The sequence below is a fragment of the Leucoraja erinacea genome, chromosome 22 (assembly GCF_028641065.1).
Source record: "Leucoraja erinacea ecotype New England chromosome 22, Leri_hhj_1, whole genome shotgun sequence".
NCBI lineage: Eukaryota > Metazoa > Chordata > Chondrichthyes > Rajiformes > Rajidae > Leucoraja > Leucoraja erinaceus.
Genome location: NC_073398.1, coordinates 24398778 through 24416285, shown reverse-complemented (window position 1 = coordinate 24416285; position 17508 = coordinate 24398778). Strand labels below are relative to the sequence as shown.

General features: G+C 41.3%; 2 protein-coding genes across 12 annotated transcripts in view; one reads left to right on the top strand and one right to left on the bottom strand.

The window, feature by feature from the left end:
* pus7 (pseudouridine synthase 7) overlaps nt 1-14489 on the bottom strand; it is a 43216-nt gene extending 28727 nt beyond the window's left edge. For 2 of the 3 annotated variants that reach the window (XM_055653199.1, XM_055653200.1), the window contains exons 1-5: nt 14356-14489; nt 12134-12619; nt 8302-8389; nt 6417-6518; nt 5339-5483 (exon numbers count right to left, since the gene is read on the bottom strand). In XM_055653199.1, the coding sequence (XP_055509174.1) occupies nt 5339-5483; nt 6417-6518; nt 8302-8389; nt 12134-12619; nt 14356-14429 (895 nt within the window). In that variant the 5' untranslated portion in view covers nt 14430-14489. The remainder of the gene's footprint in view (nt 1-5338; nt 5484-6416; nt 6519-8301; nt 8390-12133; nt 12620-14355) is intronic. The other variant, XM_055653201.1, reaches the window with a different exon arrangement.
* A 133-nt stretch (nt 14490-14622) lies between these two features.
* The window catches only part of LOC129707820 (SRSF protein kinase 2-like), a 133891-nt gene continuing 131005 nt past the window's right edge, over nt 14623-17508 (top strand). For 2 of the 9 annotated variants that reach the window (XM_055653191.1, XM_055653192.1), the window contains exons 1-2: nt 16693-16913; nt 17086-17146. In XM_055653191.1, the coding sequence (XP_055509166.1) occupies nt 16784-16913; nt 17086-17146 (191 nt within the window). In that variant the 5' untranslated portion in view covers nt 16693-16783. Of the gene's footprint in view, nt 14650-16691; nt 16914-17085; nt 17147-17508 lie in introns of those variants that run through there. The other 7 variants (XM_055653190.1, XM_055653189.1, XM_055653195.1 and 4 more) reach the window with 7 other exon arrangements.

Here is a 17508-nt window from a genome sequence, read left to right as displayed (position 1 = left end):
GTTACTTTACTCCACCCTACCATCTTCAGCACCTAGAGAACTGGACTGGAAAGATCAATAAAAACAAAAAAATATGGACACATAGACACTTTCTTAACCAAATACAAATTTTTAAAAAATGCTGAGTTTGGTGGTGAACACAAAAACCTGGTAAAAACAGGTTAGTAGCATTTGGTGTCACAACATTATAAGCTTGGATTGTGTTATTAACAGCAAACTCTAAACCATTTGTACAATGATTAATTAATAGAACATCCTGCTACTGCAAATTTGCTGACATCATGGTTTAAAAGCAGTTTATTAAAAAAGACACAATATCTGTCCAAATGATTAATACACCAATTATTACAAGCATCCATGTCATGTTAGTTGAATGTACCAGAGCCATTAATTAAATACCTTACAATCCAGTTGAGTGCATGGAAACGTCTTTGTTATCTCCTTGGCATACATTCAAACCAGATTCAATTTTGTTGCAAGGCTTCAAGAGCCAATGAATATCAACCAACTAGGTCCATAAAGGCACTCAGTACTAAACATGGTATGATACAGTTTACACACAAGCAAATTCCTCTTAAATGAAATGTACAAAACAGCAGTAAGTCACTGCCAGAGCACGTTCAGACAAAACACGAGTAATAAGAACTGTAGATCTGAACTATGGTTTATATTCTTCAAACAAGCTGTCTTATTTCGATTTTCAAAGTTACAAAAGCTGCTTGTGTTTATCAGTTTATCTTTCACTTTGCCTTGCACACAACCAGGGATATTATTTATCCACGAAAGATCAAACTGTTAAACAGTTCAAACGATGCCTCTGAAGGCTTTGGTGCATTACCCACTATTGATGTCTTCATTATCCCTCTACACTCAGTAATCTGCCTGATTCATACTATAATGAGGATAAAGAATGACAAGTGGTAGATGGATACAGGTGAGATGAGCTAACGGTGAACACATTGTCAGTTGAGGAAAGAAGAGGTGTGAAATGTAACACCGGAGGGATGAATATGGATGGAATGGGATAGTGGAAAGGTGAAAGAGGGAGGAATGAAAGGGAAATATGGGACAGGAACAGGAGATGATTGTGCACAGGAGGGGAAAGGAGCAGGCTGACTAGGGTGATGGGGGAAGAGTTATCACTTAGAGGATTCAATATTCATATCGTGGGCTGTAAGCTAACTAAACAGAGCTGCTGTTGTTCCGCCCATCTTTCAACCCGCGCCCCCCCCCCCCACCCCCACCTGCATCTACCTATCAATTCCCCGAGTTTGCCGTACTCCCATCTCTCTTTTGCTATTTCTCCCTCCAACTCCATCAGTCTAAAGAAGGATCCAAAACGTTGAATGTCCATTCCTGTCATAGATGCTGCCTGACCCACATAATTCCTCCAGCAATTTGTCTTTTATTCAAGAGTTCAGCATCTGTAACTTTCCAAGTCAACAAATTAGGGATTGTAGAGTCATCAACTTTATAAAATATTATACGCATTTAGGACAGTAAATGCATATAATTTAACGGTGCCTCATAGTTCCAGAGACCTGGGTCTCGATCCTGACCTCAGATGCTGTCTATGGAGTTTGAATGTTCTCCTTATGAGCGCAAGGGCTTTCTCTGGATGCTCCTGTTTCTTCCCATGTCCCAAAAACGTGCAAATTAGTAGAATAATTGACCACTGTAAATTACCTACAGTGTGTAGGGAATGGATTTGAAAGTGGGTTACTGCAGAACTGGGGATCATGACAGAAGCCTGCTCGTGGCGATCCTCGGAAATGACGACACGATGCACTCTGTGACGCGTCAGGCGACCAATTCTGCCAACATGTTGGATGACGACAGAAGCCAACAGAGAGCTACACGTCGTCTGACACACGAGCGAACAATAGAACTAGTATGAATGGGTGATTGAAGTTTGGCGTGTACTCAGTGGGCTTTTTAATTTAGAGATGCAGTGTGGAAACAGGCCCTTCGGCCCACCGTGTCTGTGCCGACCAGCGATCCTCGCACATTATCCTGCACATACTAGGAATAATTTACATTTATACCAAGCCAATTAATCTACAAACCTGTACGTCTTTGGAGTGTGGGAGGACACTGAAAATCTCGCAGAAAACCCGCGCAGGTCACAGGGAGAACGTACAAATTAATTACAGACAACACCCGTAGTTGGGATCGAACCCAGGACACATAAGACAGCAACTATACCGCTGAAGGGCCTGTTTCCATGCGGTTTCTCAAAACTAAACTAAAATTAGGATTTTAGCTACACTTTTACATGCATTGAATGTAAACCAGTGCACGGAATTTATCCTAGAGGAATTCTCAGATACACAGTACTTCAAATATTTTCAATTTCTACTTTAAATTTACATGGAAACCAAGAGGTAAATTAATTTATTTGCTAATTTACAAAAAGTCGTGGAGAAATCAATTAAAAGGAGCATAGCGTCACGATCATCTGGACATTCATCAGAGATCAGGCATCTACAAAATGGTTGGAAAGGAATTAAAAGGTTGAATTGCCAACTCAATAGTTATTGATTTCACATGTTAAGCTTTTAATATTTCAACTTTTGTACTCATTAATATTTTTGAGTAACAGGTTTTATAATCTTTAATTGGAAAGTAGCTCAAGACCAGGTATGTGCTTTACCCATAAATACAGATCATGCCTCTTCAGCAACTCTTTGTTGACTAAATTATGCCTGATGAAATGAAACGCAGTTTGTCTTGTCTTTACTTGAATCCACACCGAACTACATTATCATATACTTATTAATCTGATCTTGTACGTGTGTATATGTGTGTGTATATGTGGTTGTCTTTACATCTTCGCAAAAACACTACGTGGTGACAATTGCATTTTTACATAATCTGATTTACATTTTTCCCCTCGTCAGAGATCACCTTCACTGAAAATATTATGCTTTATATCTCGACTTATTCCTGATTAAAAGTTTTTAAAAATCAAAAGACTTTGAATTTAAAACAACCAGCTTCAACTGATGACGTCACAATGGCTCGGCTAGCAGTGATCAGCTTCACTGAAGATTTCATCCTATATTTGCCAAGTTATTCGTGATTAAAGCTTTAAAAATGCCAACTTTAACAAGATTCTTACATATTCTGATTCACATTTTTCCTCTCTAGGCAGAGATCACCTTCACTGAACATTTTATTCTTTATTTCTCGCCTTATTACTGATTAAATTTTAAAAAGTTAAAAGATTTTGAATTTAAAACGACCAGCTTCAACTGATGTCGTCACAATGGGTCGGCTAGCAGTGATCAGCTCCACTGAATATTTCAGCCTCCCGAGGGGGCTACGGGTAGGGAAGGGGTGGTTTGGGGGAGCAGACCCAACACTTGGTCTAGTACTTATTAAAAGTCTGATCTTGTATGTGTGTATATGTGGTTGGTTTTACAATCTTCGTAAAAACACTACACGGTGACGATTCCATTTTTCAATTATCCTGATTGACATTTTAGGCCGAGATCACCTTCACTGAACATTTTATGCTTTATTTCTCGGCTTATTACTGATTAAAAGTAAGTAAGAAGTTTAAAAACATCAAAAGACTTTGAATTTAAAATGACCAGCTTTCACTGATGACATCACGATGGCTCGACTAGCAGTGATCAGCTTAATTGAAGATTTCATCCTATATTTCACATTATTCGGGATTAAAACTTTAAAAATGCCAACTTTAAGATTTTTACATATTCTGATTCACATTTTTCCCCTCTAGGCAGAGATCACCATTGAACATTTTATGGTTTATTTCTCGACTTATTACTGATTAAAGTTTTTTTAAATGATCAGCTTCACTTACGATCAGGAACGGCTTGAGTTGGAGGACCACGCCTCTCGTGGGGGCTACGGGTAGGGAACAGGGTTGGGGGAGTAGACCCAACCTGCACTTGGTCTAGTTTTATATTAAATCCCACATCCCAGATCCACTTCTTAGATGACTTACATGCACTTAAGGCAACCATTTTGACAAATTGGAGACAAATCCCATTAATTCTGGGGCAACATCCCGTTAACTGCTGTACCACCCAGATCTTATCCATAAATCTAACTCTCACATATATTACAAGATGGGCTTCTACTTTTGCAACATGTAACATAGAACTGATTAATTATACTGTACTGTTTGACTCATATTTATGGTTTAGCTAGCACCATATTGGAAGGTGGCAACTGGCTGCCTAATTCACCAAGAAGCAAGGCTAATTGATGATGAAAACTACATCACAATATCACCAACAAACAAAATTAACTTAGCTTCAATCCAATGATTTCAGGATTCTATTGATCCAAACTAATTTTAGGATCATTTCCAAATGCTACAGGAACCTTTAAACAAACAGAATTATATTGTCAATTCCAGTTTCACGAAAACACCACTCTGTAACTTCCCCCAAAGAAGACAGCAGAGTTATATTGCTAGAATTCGCTTGACAATCAATCTAAACTTTGTTACACAACCCAACATTCATTGATGAATAGGGTATAGTTCAACTCTATGGCTAGAGTTCCCTTTCTAATATAATATCTGCATTTCAGCCTCATCAAATTTGCAAGACCAAAAACTAAAGTCAAATTATTTTGAACAAACCAGTGTAGTTGACTCACTTGGAAATGCATTTTGAATCAAAAGTTTATCATTAATATTCCAGAGCCATTGTTTCAGGTTCATCAGGGTGCAGTATATATTAAATGCCTATTTTGTAACTAAATATTATGTCATCAGACCTACAGAGTCTGCAGAACGTTTGAGCTGCTGCACATGTTCCACTTTACTTTTGCTGGAGATTCAATGCACAAGACCCAATATTTACCATTGAGCTTGTTGTTTAAAACTAGGAAAACTAGATTTGTAAAAATATCACATCTTCACCAGAGATATAGTAAATAATTTGAAAACATACGCATGCACGACCAAGGAACAAATACATGCATGTTACATGCAAAAGCTGTAAACAAAAATTAACAGCTTGGATTGCAGAAAAATTAAGGGACAGCTATGCATTCTGAAGAACAGGGATTGAATATTTTTTCAAGGTTACACAAAAATGTTTATCCAAAATTTAAACAAAAACATTCCATAAACTTTAGAAATATATTCTTGAGAAGCATCCATGCAAGCACAAACTCAATTACAAAAGTGTAAACGATCCAAGGTAGCAAATCATTTGCTTTATACAAAGTCTAATTTAATGTTTAAGACAAGCATTTTTTTGACTTGAGTTTTAATAAAAAATCACTTTTCCTCTGATGGTTCTATCTCTCCTTGTGGTAAATCCACAAAGATCTACCACAGCACAAAACTTACTTGCCAATGCAGTTCTCCCAGCAACATGGTAAGCTATGATAAATTTCTTTCCCTCTCTTTCTTCAGTCTTAGTCTCAAGTCCAGGAAATAGACTCTTCACAGCTTGATGAATAACTGTTCTTTTTTCTTTAGTATCATCAACAACCTGTTTAGAAAAATCTTTGATATTTTAAAGAGGAAGAACTCAAACAAAAACAGCAACTTGCTCCGTTTTGACTTGTACTTAGTAAGAACATGATCATTTTCCTCTCTGGTAAGGGGGGAGGGGGGGGGGGGGGGGGGGGGGGGGGGGGGGGGGGGGGGTCGGGGGGGGGGGGGGGGGGGGGGGGGGGGGGGGGGGGGGGGGGGGGGGGGGGGGGGGGGGGGGGGGGGGGGGGGGGGGGGGGAATAAGATTTTAATATACATGTAAGAAATCACTGGAGTTACATATATGGCCATGTATCTGCTCCTCATTTGACACGATCATGGCAATCTTTTCCTTAACAACAATTTTCTGCATTACCATTTAAAATATTCAAATATTTATTTATTTGTAAACCAACGAAGAAATGTATTTTGTACAGAATAGCTAACTCTTTATTTTGAAAAGTAAGCTCAGGCACTAGAACAACTATCCTTGCAACTTTGCTATTGAACCACTTAAGAATTTTGATTAATAAACATAGAGCTGGAGTCCTCCAAGTGCTGGAGTACTACACACATGTAGAACAAAAAACCAGTACAGGAACAGGGTCTTCAGTCCACAATGCCCGTGTCAAATATGATGCCAAATTTAAACTAACCTCTTCTGCTTACACGTGATCCACATTCCTCCATATCCATGTGCCTCTTAAACACTTCTCCCACTACCCCTGGCAGTGCATTCAGGCACCTTGGTGTAAACAACTTGCCCTGCACATCTCCATTAAATTTTCCCCCTCTGATTTTAAAGCCGTGCTCTCTCGTATGTAGCTGTTTCACTCTGGGAAAAAGATTGACTATTTACCCTATCTATGCCTCTCATAATTTTATATAGAACAGAACAGCTAGACTGAATGGCCTGAAAACCCTTAAATATGTAATAATATTGATCCATACCTCAATCATCACTGAATCTTCCTTATTTTTAAAAAGTTGAAGATCTTCCAAGCGTTCTTTATCTTGAGAAGACAAGACAGAAAAAATGTCCTCTGAAGGTTCCTAAAAGATGATTAAAAATGTCACAAAATCATTTATACAACCAACATTTACCGCACAATCACCAGGAATAGTGAGGGAAGAAGAGAAACATTGAGGTAAGAAAAATTAAATAGCATGTGTCTTTTTCTCGACATCTATTTCCTATAAAGGTTTCTTGTAATGTACTTCGATGGCAAACAAGACAGTTTGTTCATCGCTTCCTGCACTGAAATTAGGCCTTTTTGTTTCTTCTCTGGGAAAGTACTTGCACTTGCTGAGCACTTCCTTTGTGGCTGCCAAAAAAAATCACGCTATTTATTGATCAAATGCACTAAAATGAGACAATTTTGAATCATTTATGGGCAGCATCGGTGAATATCAGAAATGTTTTATCCATTCAAGAGATCTGGACATCTCTGACAAGGACAGCATTTAATGTCGACACATAACTGTCCATGGGAACGCAGTGATCTACCACTTTTACAATGTTACAGCCCCTCTGATGATGGTACTGTTCTCAGGAAGGGTGTTGAATAATCATGAATGATCAACAATGTTTTCCAAGTCAGGAGATTGTGTCAAATATAGATAATTGTAAATCAATTTGTTTAAGTTTGGTTGTGTTCAATGAGAAATATAGCAATTGTTTGTGTCATTTAAAACTTATTTTCCTCACTATCACTTTGGTTCACCCATGAGCAACTTTGGCTTAGCCTTGCCTCACACACACAAAATAAACCAAATCCAAAGTAAAGCGTAAACAATGTAATTGTGGTATCAAGCAGTGTACAAAAGTAATTACTTATGGATATTACATGATATATTTTCCTTTAAGGGCTTGTCCCACTGTACGATGTAATTCAATAGTTTCCCCCGATTCAAACTCGGAGAATTACGGCAATAGCCGCTCGTAGGTACTCGGGGCTCTCGTGGACATTTTTCAACATGTTGAAAAAACTTCACCAGCTTACCGCATTTTTCCGAGGACCTGCCGTTAGCGTTACGAACCGTTAAGAGACGTCCCGAACTCCGACGTACCCGCTACTTACATTCTATGTACTTACCACGAGTTTGATTTTTTTTTAAACTCAGGAGAGCTCTTGGGTAAACGCGTATAGTGGTACAGGCCCTTGACCCTTCTATGTTTCAGACACACAACAGTACAATACTTAACAATCAGGACTTATTTATGCATCTTCAGTTCCAAAACGTGTCCAATAAGTATGTAAGAACTAAGATCACTTGTTACATATTAAACAATGCTGATATCAAACAAAACATTCAGCAAATTTACTTTTTATATATGTTAATTTTCAGAATCTATATTTCGGCAGTAAGCCCAGCTTTTATCACCCATTCCTACTTCTTCTTGAGAAGGAGGTAGTGAGCTACCTTCTGGTTAAGTTACTCCATAATATTGTTGAGCAGGGAATTCCAACGACGAAGAACCAGTGATATATTTCCAAGTTTGGAGGTGCACAACTTGGAGGGGCACCTGTAGATTATGCTACCCACTTAGTCTTTGCTCTTATCCTTCTATGAAGTAGCGGTCATGGACTTTTATGAGGTGTTGTCAGAATAGCTTCGGTGAGTTACTACAGTACATTTTGTTGATGGCACGCTACAAAAGTGGTGGAGAGAATGAAGCAAATCCATTTTTGATAATTATCCCTCATATACTTTGTGTGTGGCTAGTATTACAAATTAGCAGTCAAATATAGTTACCATTACATGCTTCAATGTCCTTTTGTGCACATGTCTATCATTGTTGACATGCAATAACGTCTGAGCTGAAAGTCCTTACCTCATCATCATCATTTGGTACAGACAAATCATCCAGAACAACTACCTTTCCTTCCTTGTTTATTTCATGCACAACAAAATCGGAATACCTGTATGAGATAAAAGTGCAGAAAATTATAAATCAATATCAATTTTACTTCCTTATTTTAAAGATTCTCTTCATTTTCCGTTGCATCCATTTTCAATGAGACAGGGAATGCCGATGTTCAGAGTTCATCATTATCCCAGATGCTCACTTAATCAATTGCGTGGGGTGTATTTCTTAAAACCACCAGTTAAGGAGATTTGAGTGAATGAACAAAGGCAATTGTACAATCTAAAGACAAAGACAATAATATTATATTACCATATATTAACTAATCTCAGCACAAATCATATTTAAGAAACATTAACTAAAAAAAATTACATATTGACAATGCTTCATTTGAAAAGTTTCTCCAAGCAATATCTATGTTGAAATAACAGTAGATTATACAGTTTTGATCTGAATGTAGTTTAGATATTGCACAATATGATTTTAAATCACTGAAAAAATATTATTCATATTGAAAGGCAGAGGCATAAATTGGACCACAACATATTCACTCAACGCACAGTCGCGCAGCAGTAGAATCGCTGCTTAGTGTCAGACCCTGGTTTAATCCTACAGGCGTTGTCTGTACGGAGTTTGTACATTCTCACTGTGACATACTATTGACGAGGAATCGTAGTGTTTGGATTTACTTGCTTTTGGAAGAGAATGGGCTAATTAGGGACTGTGACCACGGCTTTGTCCAGGACAGGTCATGTCTTACAAAATTGATTGGGTTTTTTGAGGAGGTGATGAAGGTGATTGGTGAAGGTAGAGCAATCGATGGTGTCTAAATGAATTTTAGCAAAGCATTTGACAAGATGCCTCATAGCAATCCAGAATTTTAAGATGCATGGGATCCCATGGTGACTTTGCATTTTGGAAGGTCAAATGTAAGTGGAAACATAATCAAGTTAATGGTGGAACCCTTAACAGCATTGTTGTACAGAGGAATTTTGGGGTCCAAGTCCTCAGCTCCCTGAAAATGGCAACAAAAATAGATAGAGCGAGTGGTAAAGAGGGCACATGTTATGCGTGCCATAATCGGTCAGGGCCTTGAGTATAAATGTCAAGATAACAAGTTGTAGCTTTATAAAACTATGGTTAAGCCACACTTGTATCTATTGTATGCAGCTTGGTCACTCTATTACAGGAAAGATATTGTAGTATTGGAGAAGGTGCAGAAGAGGTTTATGATTTGATTAGAATGCATTAGTTGTAAAGAGAGTTTGAACAAACTTGGATTGTTTTGTCTGCAATGTCAGGTTGAGGAAATATCTGATAGCTGTTAATAAAATAGTAAACGGCATAGATAGGGTAAACAGAAAAGCGAGTTCGGTATTCTGAAAAACGCAAGGAATCATGAGATTTGTCAAAGGTCACTCGCTATAAAGAAAAAGTGAACAAAGCGCCGGCTGCATAAACTGTATGTAAATTCTTATCTTTATGCATGATTTTTGTGTAAAACTATATTTAATCTGAGGAATGGGGGTGCCAGGTAGGGAAGAGCGGGGGCAGATGCGAGTGGGAGACAGAGGGAGAGGCTGTACCGGTGGAGAGACATTCTCGGCACACAGATCCACGCATCATCTGCAGCCAGGATCGAACCCAGGTTCCCAGCGCCGTAAGCGCTGCTGGACACCTCCGGACAGGAACGGGACACCCGGGAGGGGACGGGGACGGCCCAGCAGAAACTCAACAGCGCCCGCAACTACGGAGAGCCGGACCCAACCCCGCCAGTCCAGAACTGATGGCCAACCCGGCAGGACAGGCAGAGCCGAGCTGAAGCCAGTGGCTGCAGTGCCGGCTGCAAGTCCGGGGCCGCCCCACCATCCCAGGGCCAACCCGGACACCTCCGGACAGGGATGGGACACCCGGTAAAGGACGGGGACGGGGACGGGGACTCAGCAGCAACAGCGCCCGCAGCGATGGGGAGCCATGCCCGACTCCGCCAGTCCAGGGCTGCTGGCCAACGCGGCGGGACAGGCAGAGCCGAGATAGAGCCTGCGGCTGCAGTGCTGGCTGCAAGTCCGGGGCCGCCCCACCAACCCAGGGCCACCCCGGATAGGGACGGGACACCCGAGAAGAGACTGGGACAGCTCAGCAGCAACTCAACAGCACCCGCAGCAGCGGAGAGCTGGGCCCGCGCTGACCACGGACGAAACACAAGCATGCACACAACGCAGCACCACCGTTGCCGAGAATGTTTATAGCGAGTGACCTATCACCTGGCACACGCAGTCGGAATACCGAACTCGCTTTTACTCAGGTGTCGAGTCAAATATTTAAGATAAGAAACACAAAGTTCAAAGGAGATGTGCACAGTTTTTTTTGCACTGAGTATAAGGTGCCAGGAACGTGCTGCCAGAGATAATGGTGATAGCAGATTCAATAGTGGAGTTTAGTGGAATAGTAGAGGATTTTTAGATAAGCACTTGAATATGCAAAGAATAAAGGGATATGAATCAAGTGCAGGCAGAAGGGATTATGTTCGACATGTACAGCCATGATCATATTGAATGGCGGTGCAGGCTCGAAGGGCCGAATGGCCTACTCCTGCACCTAATTTCTATGTTTCTATGTTTCTATGTACATCATGAGCCAAAGGTTATGTTCCTGCACTGTACTATTCTGTGGTCATTTAATTAACAAAAGTTAATTTCTACTCAAAACTAGGTTTCAGAGATAAAGCCATTAAAATGTTTATTTGTTATATATTTTAACTAGAGCTAATTGTAAAAAAGAGCAAGTACGTTTGTTAAAAAACAAAATTAAAAAAATTAAAAAAAACAAATTGAAAATGTCTTTAAGCAAAATACATAATGAATCCCATCTTCCATTTTGGATGGGGCTCTCACCGTGGTCTCCTCTATACCCTGCAGCTCTGCTCTTGCTCCTCCTCTTCTTAATAAGGGCAGTCCCCCTTGCCCTCACCTTCCACTCCATCGGCTGTTGCATACAACATGTGGTCCTCCGACATTTTCGCCTCCAAAGGGATCCCACTACTGGCAACATCTTCCCATCTACTCCCCTTTCTGCCTTCCGCAAAGACCGTTCCCTCCATAACTCTCTGGTCAATTCGTCCCTTCCCACCTAAACCCACGAGTACTTTTCCCTGCAACCGCAGGAAATGCAACACTTGTCCCTTTACCTCCCCCCTTGACTCCATCCAAGGACGAAATCAGTCTTTCCAGGTGAGGCAGATGTTCACCTGCACCTCCTCCAACCTCATCTACTTCATCCGCTGTTCCAGATGTCAACTTCTATACATCGGCGAAACCAAGCGCAGGCTAGGCGATCGCTTCGCTGAACACCTCCGCTCAGTCCGTCTTAACCAATTTGATCACCCAGTTGCTCAGCACTTCAACCCCCTCCCATTCCCAATCTGTCCTGGGCCTCCTCCATTGCCAGAGTGAGGCCCAGCACAAGTTGGAGGAACAGCACCTCATGTTTCGCTTGGGTAGTTTACACCCCAGCGGTATGAACATTGACTTCTCTAATTTTAGGTAGCCCTGCTTTCTCCCTCCTTACCTTCGCCCTTCCCAGTTCTCCCACAAGTCCTACTGTCACCACCTACTTCCTTTCTTTTTCCCACACCCCCGACATCGGTCTGATGGGTCTCGACCCGAAATGTCGCCAATTCCTTCTCTTCATAGATGCTGCCTCACCCGTTCAGTTTCTCCAGGATTTTTTGTCTACATAATGAATCTTGCTGTTTAATTTAATTTCAGTTTTGTGAAATACAATCTACACTTATCTTTACCTTTCCTTTAGTATTCCTGAGAAGCCTTCATGAATGCTGACAAACTTTGTGATTCCAACATCCTGCTCAACCAAGCCGTGTTTCATCATATCAGCAAAGCTGTCTCCATTGCCTTCTTCGTCCTCCTGAAGCACGGCATCTGCTTCTTCCACAATGCTTTTTCCATTATTTTCATCTGGGCTGGAAGAAACGGCCTGCAAACCACTTTCAATACTCTCAGTATGTTTGCAAAAAGTAGACGGATTAGAAGCACTAGGTTCTGAAAGTTTGGTCTTTTTATGATGGTCTTGCTCACATTGGTCTTCACCATGATCTGGGCAAGGACGTTTTACAGAAAGATTACTTGCTTCGTTTTCTTCCATCTTGCTGAGTAATGTAGACACGTTTACTTTTCTCATATGTAGCCCATATTTTTTTTGACTGTCATGGACTTTCAAAGGCACATGACAGAGAATATTTCCAAAACCTTGACAGAAAGAGAAAATCCTAAAGCAACAAGAATATGGATTTCTTCAAAACTTAAAATAGTTCACTAAGATTCACATCCTCTAGAAAACATCCAAAAAACATGATGGTCACTTAAGATTACACAGAGACACAAAGCATAATACAGGGGAACTTAGAATTTCCTTTCTAGTTTTACTTTTGCTGATACACCTTTGGCAACAGTGGTGTAACAGATTTTCTGACTGTGTAAGTGACTTGCAATAATAGCCCCACACATTTTTATTTTACTTTTTTTTTTAATGTTACATGGTGTGATAAGGATGCCTTTGAACCCAGCGAGTTTAAAGGGAAGGAAATATACAGGCATCCCTTTTAAAATTCACACCTTTCACCTATGTCTTGTTTTTGATTCCCCTACCTTTTTCTATCTACATTACGTATGACTCCAATCATTTTAAATGACTCAATCAGATTAGCCCTCAGCCTCCTTCCCTCAAGGGAAAACAAACCCAGCCTAACCAATCTCTTGGCCTAGCTAAAACCATGCAAGAGAATAAAATTGCAAGGCTACTGAGAAATAAGGAGGTGGAGGTAATCTGTCCTATGGAATTGGCATTGATCCAATAGGCTGAAAGAAACTGTGTCATAAGAAAGATGAAATCTGTTGACAAATGGCTCTACCTCTCAGAGGTAAAATATTAGTTTTCAGACACCTTCTCAAACCTTCTGCTGGACTATGACCCCCGTTAATCATATAGATCCTCTTCCTCTCATTACACTTCAGGTGATCCTTTACTACCATCCAGTAAATTCCTAAACAGTGAAGCAACAATTTATTTGCACTTCAATTTCATGGTGCAGTATCCGAGACATTGAAGAAACCAGAGATTGAGTGACGACTTTGCAGAACACATGCATTCAGTCTGCAAGGGTGTCACAGAGCATCCTGCACTCTCACTTCAATTTTTCATCCTGCCCCCATCTCTCACTTTGACATCCCATTCTTCCCATGTAGGTCATCATAAGCTCAAGGACCAGGACCTGGCTTTCTGTATTGATATACTGCAGCTCTTGCTGCTCAATAGTGAATTTAGCAATTTCAACATGGTTTTCCTATCTATGTCAGACCAGGTAGGTTTTGAGGTTGCAGACAAATGATCTTAACTTAAATTCGTTTTTTCCATCTCTCTTCATAGGTTACTGGAACTACTGAATATATGTAGTATTTTCTTTTATTCCAAATGTCTATCAATTACTGTTTCTCATAATACAGCCTCATAATTCCAGCCTGGTTTTCCACTATATTCTGTAGTTGACAATTCCCATTACGTTTATGATGCTATGTCCTAACTCCTTATGGGATCTATTTCCTTGTGAGAAAAATGTTCCATGTAGGATGTATTTCCTTCGTTTGCAAAGCTCCAATTCACTTTTTCTATTTCACTGGACATTTGTTTGTTTACAGCTCATCTGTACTCTGTTGTACCCAAAATAACAAGCCTTTTCTTGCTCTGCCTCTGATTTTGCAACATAAATTAATATTTGTACATATCCATAATTAATTTACGCGTAAAGTATAAGCAATAACTACAATCCACTACAGCAGGGGGTCATTATCTTCACGCCAACGGATGTCCAAGAGGGAATGGAGGGTGCAAACTAGGCGATTTATTACAAGCCCTCGGCTCATCGCACGGTATCACATACGTTCCCTACGATATCTTGCCCACCCCGAGTGCTTGGGGAAGAGTCCCAACAACCCCATCATTACTCACCACAACATGCAGCAGGTTACAGGCAGAGCGGAAACACGTGCGGCAGCCGGGCTGCCACCCAGACTCATTCTCATTGGCCGCGCGCTACAGAGGTCGGCGCAATATCCGCTATTGCAGCAAACATTTGCTGCAGTTGGAGAAGTGTTGGCGGGGTAGGAACAGGGGGAAGTCGTGAAGGAAGGAGGAGGGGAGGGCGTGAAGGAGGAGCGTACGGAGAAGGGGAGGGCGTGAAGGAGGAGCGTACGGAGAAGGAGAGGGCGTTAAGGGCAGACGTGGGCGAGGATGGGGTTGACGGTGGGGCAAGGGAATGGGGTGGTTGAAGGAGAGGCGGGTGTGTTGATGGAGATGAGGGGGTGTTGATGGAGATGAGGGGGTGTTGGGGAGGGGGGTTTAAGGAGAGGAGGAGGGGCGGATGGCGTGGAGGAAAGGAAAGGTGGGGAGCAAAGATTATAGAGGAGCTCCTCTATAATCTTTGGTGGGGAGAGGAAGTGCGGGGATTGGAAGGAATGGGGGGAGAGGAAGTATGGGACGGGGCAGGAGAGTAGAGGGAAGGGAAATGATGCAGGGGGAAGGGAGGGTGAAAGGAAGGGTGGTGGAGGGGGGAACGGAAGGTGAAAGGTGAAGCAGTTTGCGAGAGTGAAATGTTTTGGAAGAACTGTTGTATCTGTTAGCAACAACAGTGAGGCAGATCACTATCAGGTTGAAATTAACAACTATTCATTGAGTCAAAGAGTTAAACAGCATAGAAACAGTCCCTTACCAACTCATCCATGACAACCAAGTTGTCTACTTGAGCTAGTTCTATTTGCTTGTGTTTGCTCCATATCCCTCTGCGCCTTTCTTATCTATGTACCTGTCCAAATTTTATGGTTGCCCACCTCTTTGCAGTGTGGATTTGCAAAGAAGATCTGGAGAAGGATGCAAAGGTCCTTGTCATGCACGGTTCATCCTGAACAGCTCGGGTACAGAGGGTTCCCTGATACACAGGCTGTTCCCAGGGATATACCTGGAGACAGACTTCAAGTGCTGCTGGAAGACCTTGGACTCGATGAAAGATGCTTTGTGTTCTGCCTGAAACTTATGATCTCTTGGCACAGGGAATGTGAGGGCTCTGGAGGAACGTCAGTCAGGGAATGTTGCCGACTGGCCCGTTCCACACTGTTGGAGACATGTTGAGGGACACACTGAAGCTTGGTGCAGCCAATGTGAGGGCTCTGGAGGAGGGTCAGTCTAGTGTCCTGCCACTGAACATTGAGGGGGTCCCAGCACCGAGTCTTGGGGCATCCCACTAGCAACTGTTGCTGCTTGGGCCCCTTTTAAATCGTTCTCCTCTGGTAAATCTATGTCTACTTTAGGCACCCCTATCCTTGGATAAAGCTGACTTTGAACACCTGACTGTGTCTATACAGTTCTTTACATGTTTACATGTTCTCAACATGTTTACAACAGTGACCATCCTATTTATGCTGCTCATAATTTCATGTACTAATTCATTTTATATTTATCAATAACTTGTGCGCAATTAATGTTTGGGACTAAACAATATAAAATTCATTTTTCATGCACTCAAGGTTAACAGGAAGATAAATCGTGAATAAGTAAAAACCAGTATATCATAAAACTGAAGATGAATGTTTAAATTATTTAAAGTAAAATGGTTCATTATCTAATTGATGCTGAAAAAATTAAGGATTATGATGTTTAGAGAAAGATGAGGTTTGAGGGTATTTTTCTATCTTTGATAGACAAAATCCTGGAGTAACTCAACAGGACTGGCAGGCAGCATCACTGGAGAGAAAGAATGGGTGACTTTTCGGGTCGAGACCCTTCTTCAGACATAGAGTCTGGGAAGAGAGAAAGTAGAGATAAAAACATAGACATAGAAAATAGGTGCAGGAGTAGGCCAGTCGGCCCTTCGAGCCAGCACCCCATTCAATATGATCATGGCTGATCATCCAACTCAGTATCCTGTACCTGCCTTCTCTCCATACCCCCTGATCCCTTTAGCCACAAGGGCCACATCTAACTCCCTCTTAAATATAGCCAATGAACTGGCCTCAACTACCTTCTGTGGCAGAGAGTTCCAGAGATTCACCACTCTCTGTGTGAAAATTTTTGTTCTCATCTCTGAGGAAGGATGAGGTGTGAAAACGACAGATCAAAGCAGATGATCACCAAAGAAATGTAGAATGGTTCATTGGTGGCTGAGGGGCAGGTGACAAGGCATTCAAAGAGTAAAATTAATCAGGTGGACAGTGAAATCAGTAGGAGAATCAGGGTGATGGGGGTAGGGATGGAGAGAGAGGATTACTTGAAGTTAGAGACATTAATATTAATTCATACGGCTAGGGTGTAAGGTGCCCACTGGCACGCTTCCTACACACTTTGCATCTTTGATGCTGGCCATTCATTGAGATGCTTTCCGTGCATGGCCTGTGACGTCGCTTGTGTATGGGTCAACCGCGTTTCCTTGCGCTCGAGCGCCTGGGAGTTGACGGTTGCGCCTGCGCGCGGCTCAGCGAGGACAATCCCGGCTGGAAAAATGAGTTCCAGGAAAGGTAAAAAAAATGCAAATAGAAGGCTGTTCGCCACTCAGTTTACACACCAGGCTCTCTTAAAACATACAGGCACGAATAACACACTGTACGATTGAGAGGGTTTTGTGTTTGAGATAAGGTTTTTTTAGTTTCGGTTTTTTAATTTTTCTTCTATTATTTCTTGCCTTATCAGTCCTTGCCATTCAAGCTCGAAAGAGGAGGCCGAAAGGAAAGAAAGAAAAGGCTCATAAAAAGTGAGTGTATTAAAGAGTGGTGTGTATTTGTTCAATTGATGCTATTGCTCCTCCCCCTGCTGTTGCTGTATCTCGTATAATGCTGGCTTGGGCATAAAAAGGTTTTTTTTTTGCACTGGCTGATGGTGCAAAGCAGTGGTGTATTGTGAAATTATTTAGTGTTTGTTTATGTATATGCACTATTACGTCCTTTGTATTGTTTAACGTTTACCTTCATGCTAAAGTTAATTTTGAGAAATATCAGCTTTTTCATTACCATTTTGTAGGACGTGTGCTTGGCTTAATTTGGTAGTACATTTAATTTGTGGTTTATAGTGCTTTCAAATATTTCTGAACAACATGCCAGCAAGTATAATTCTCTG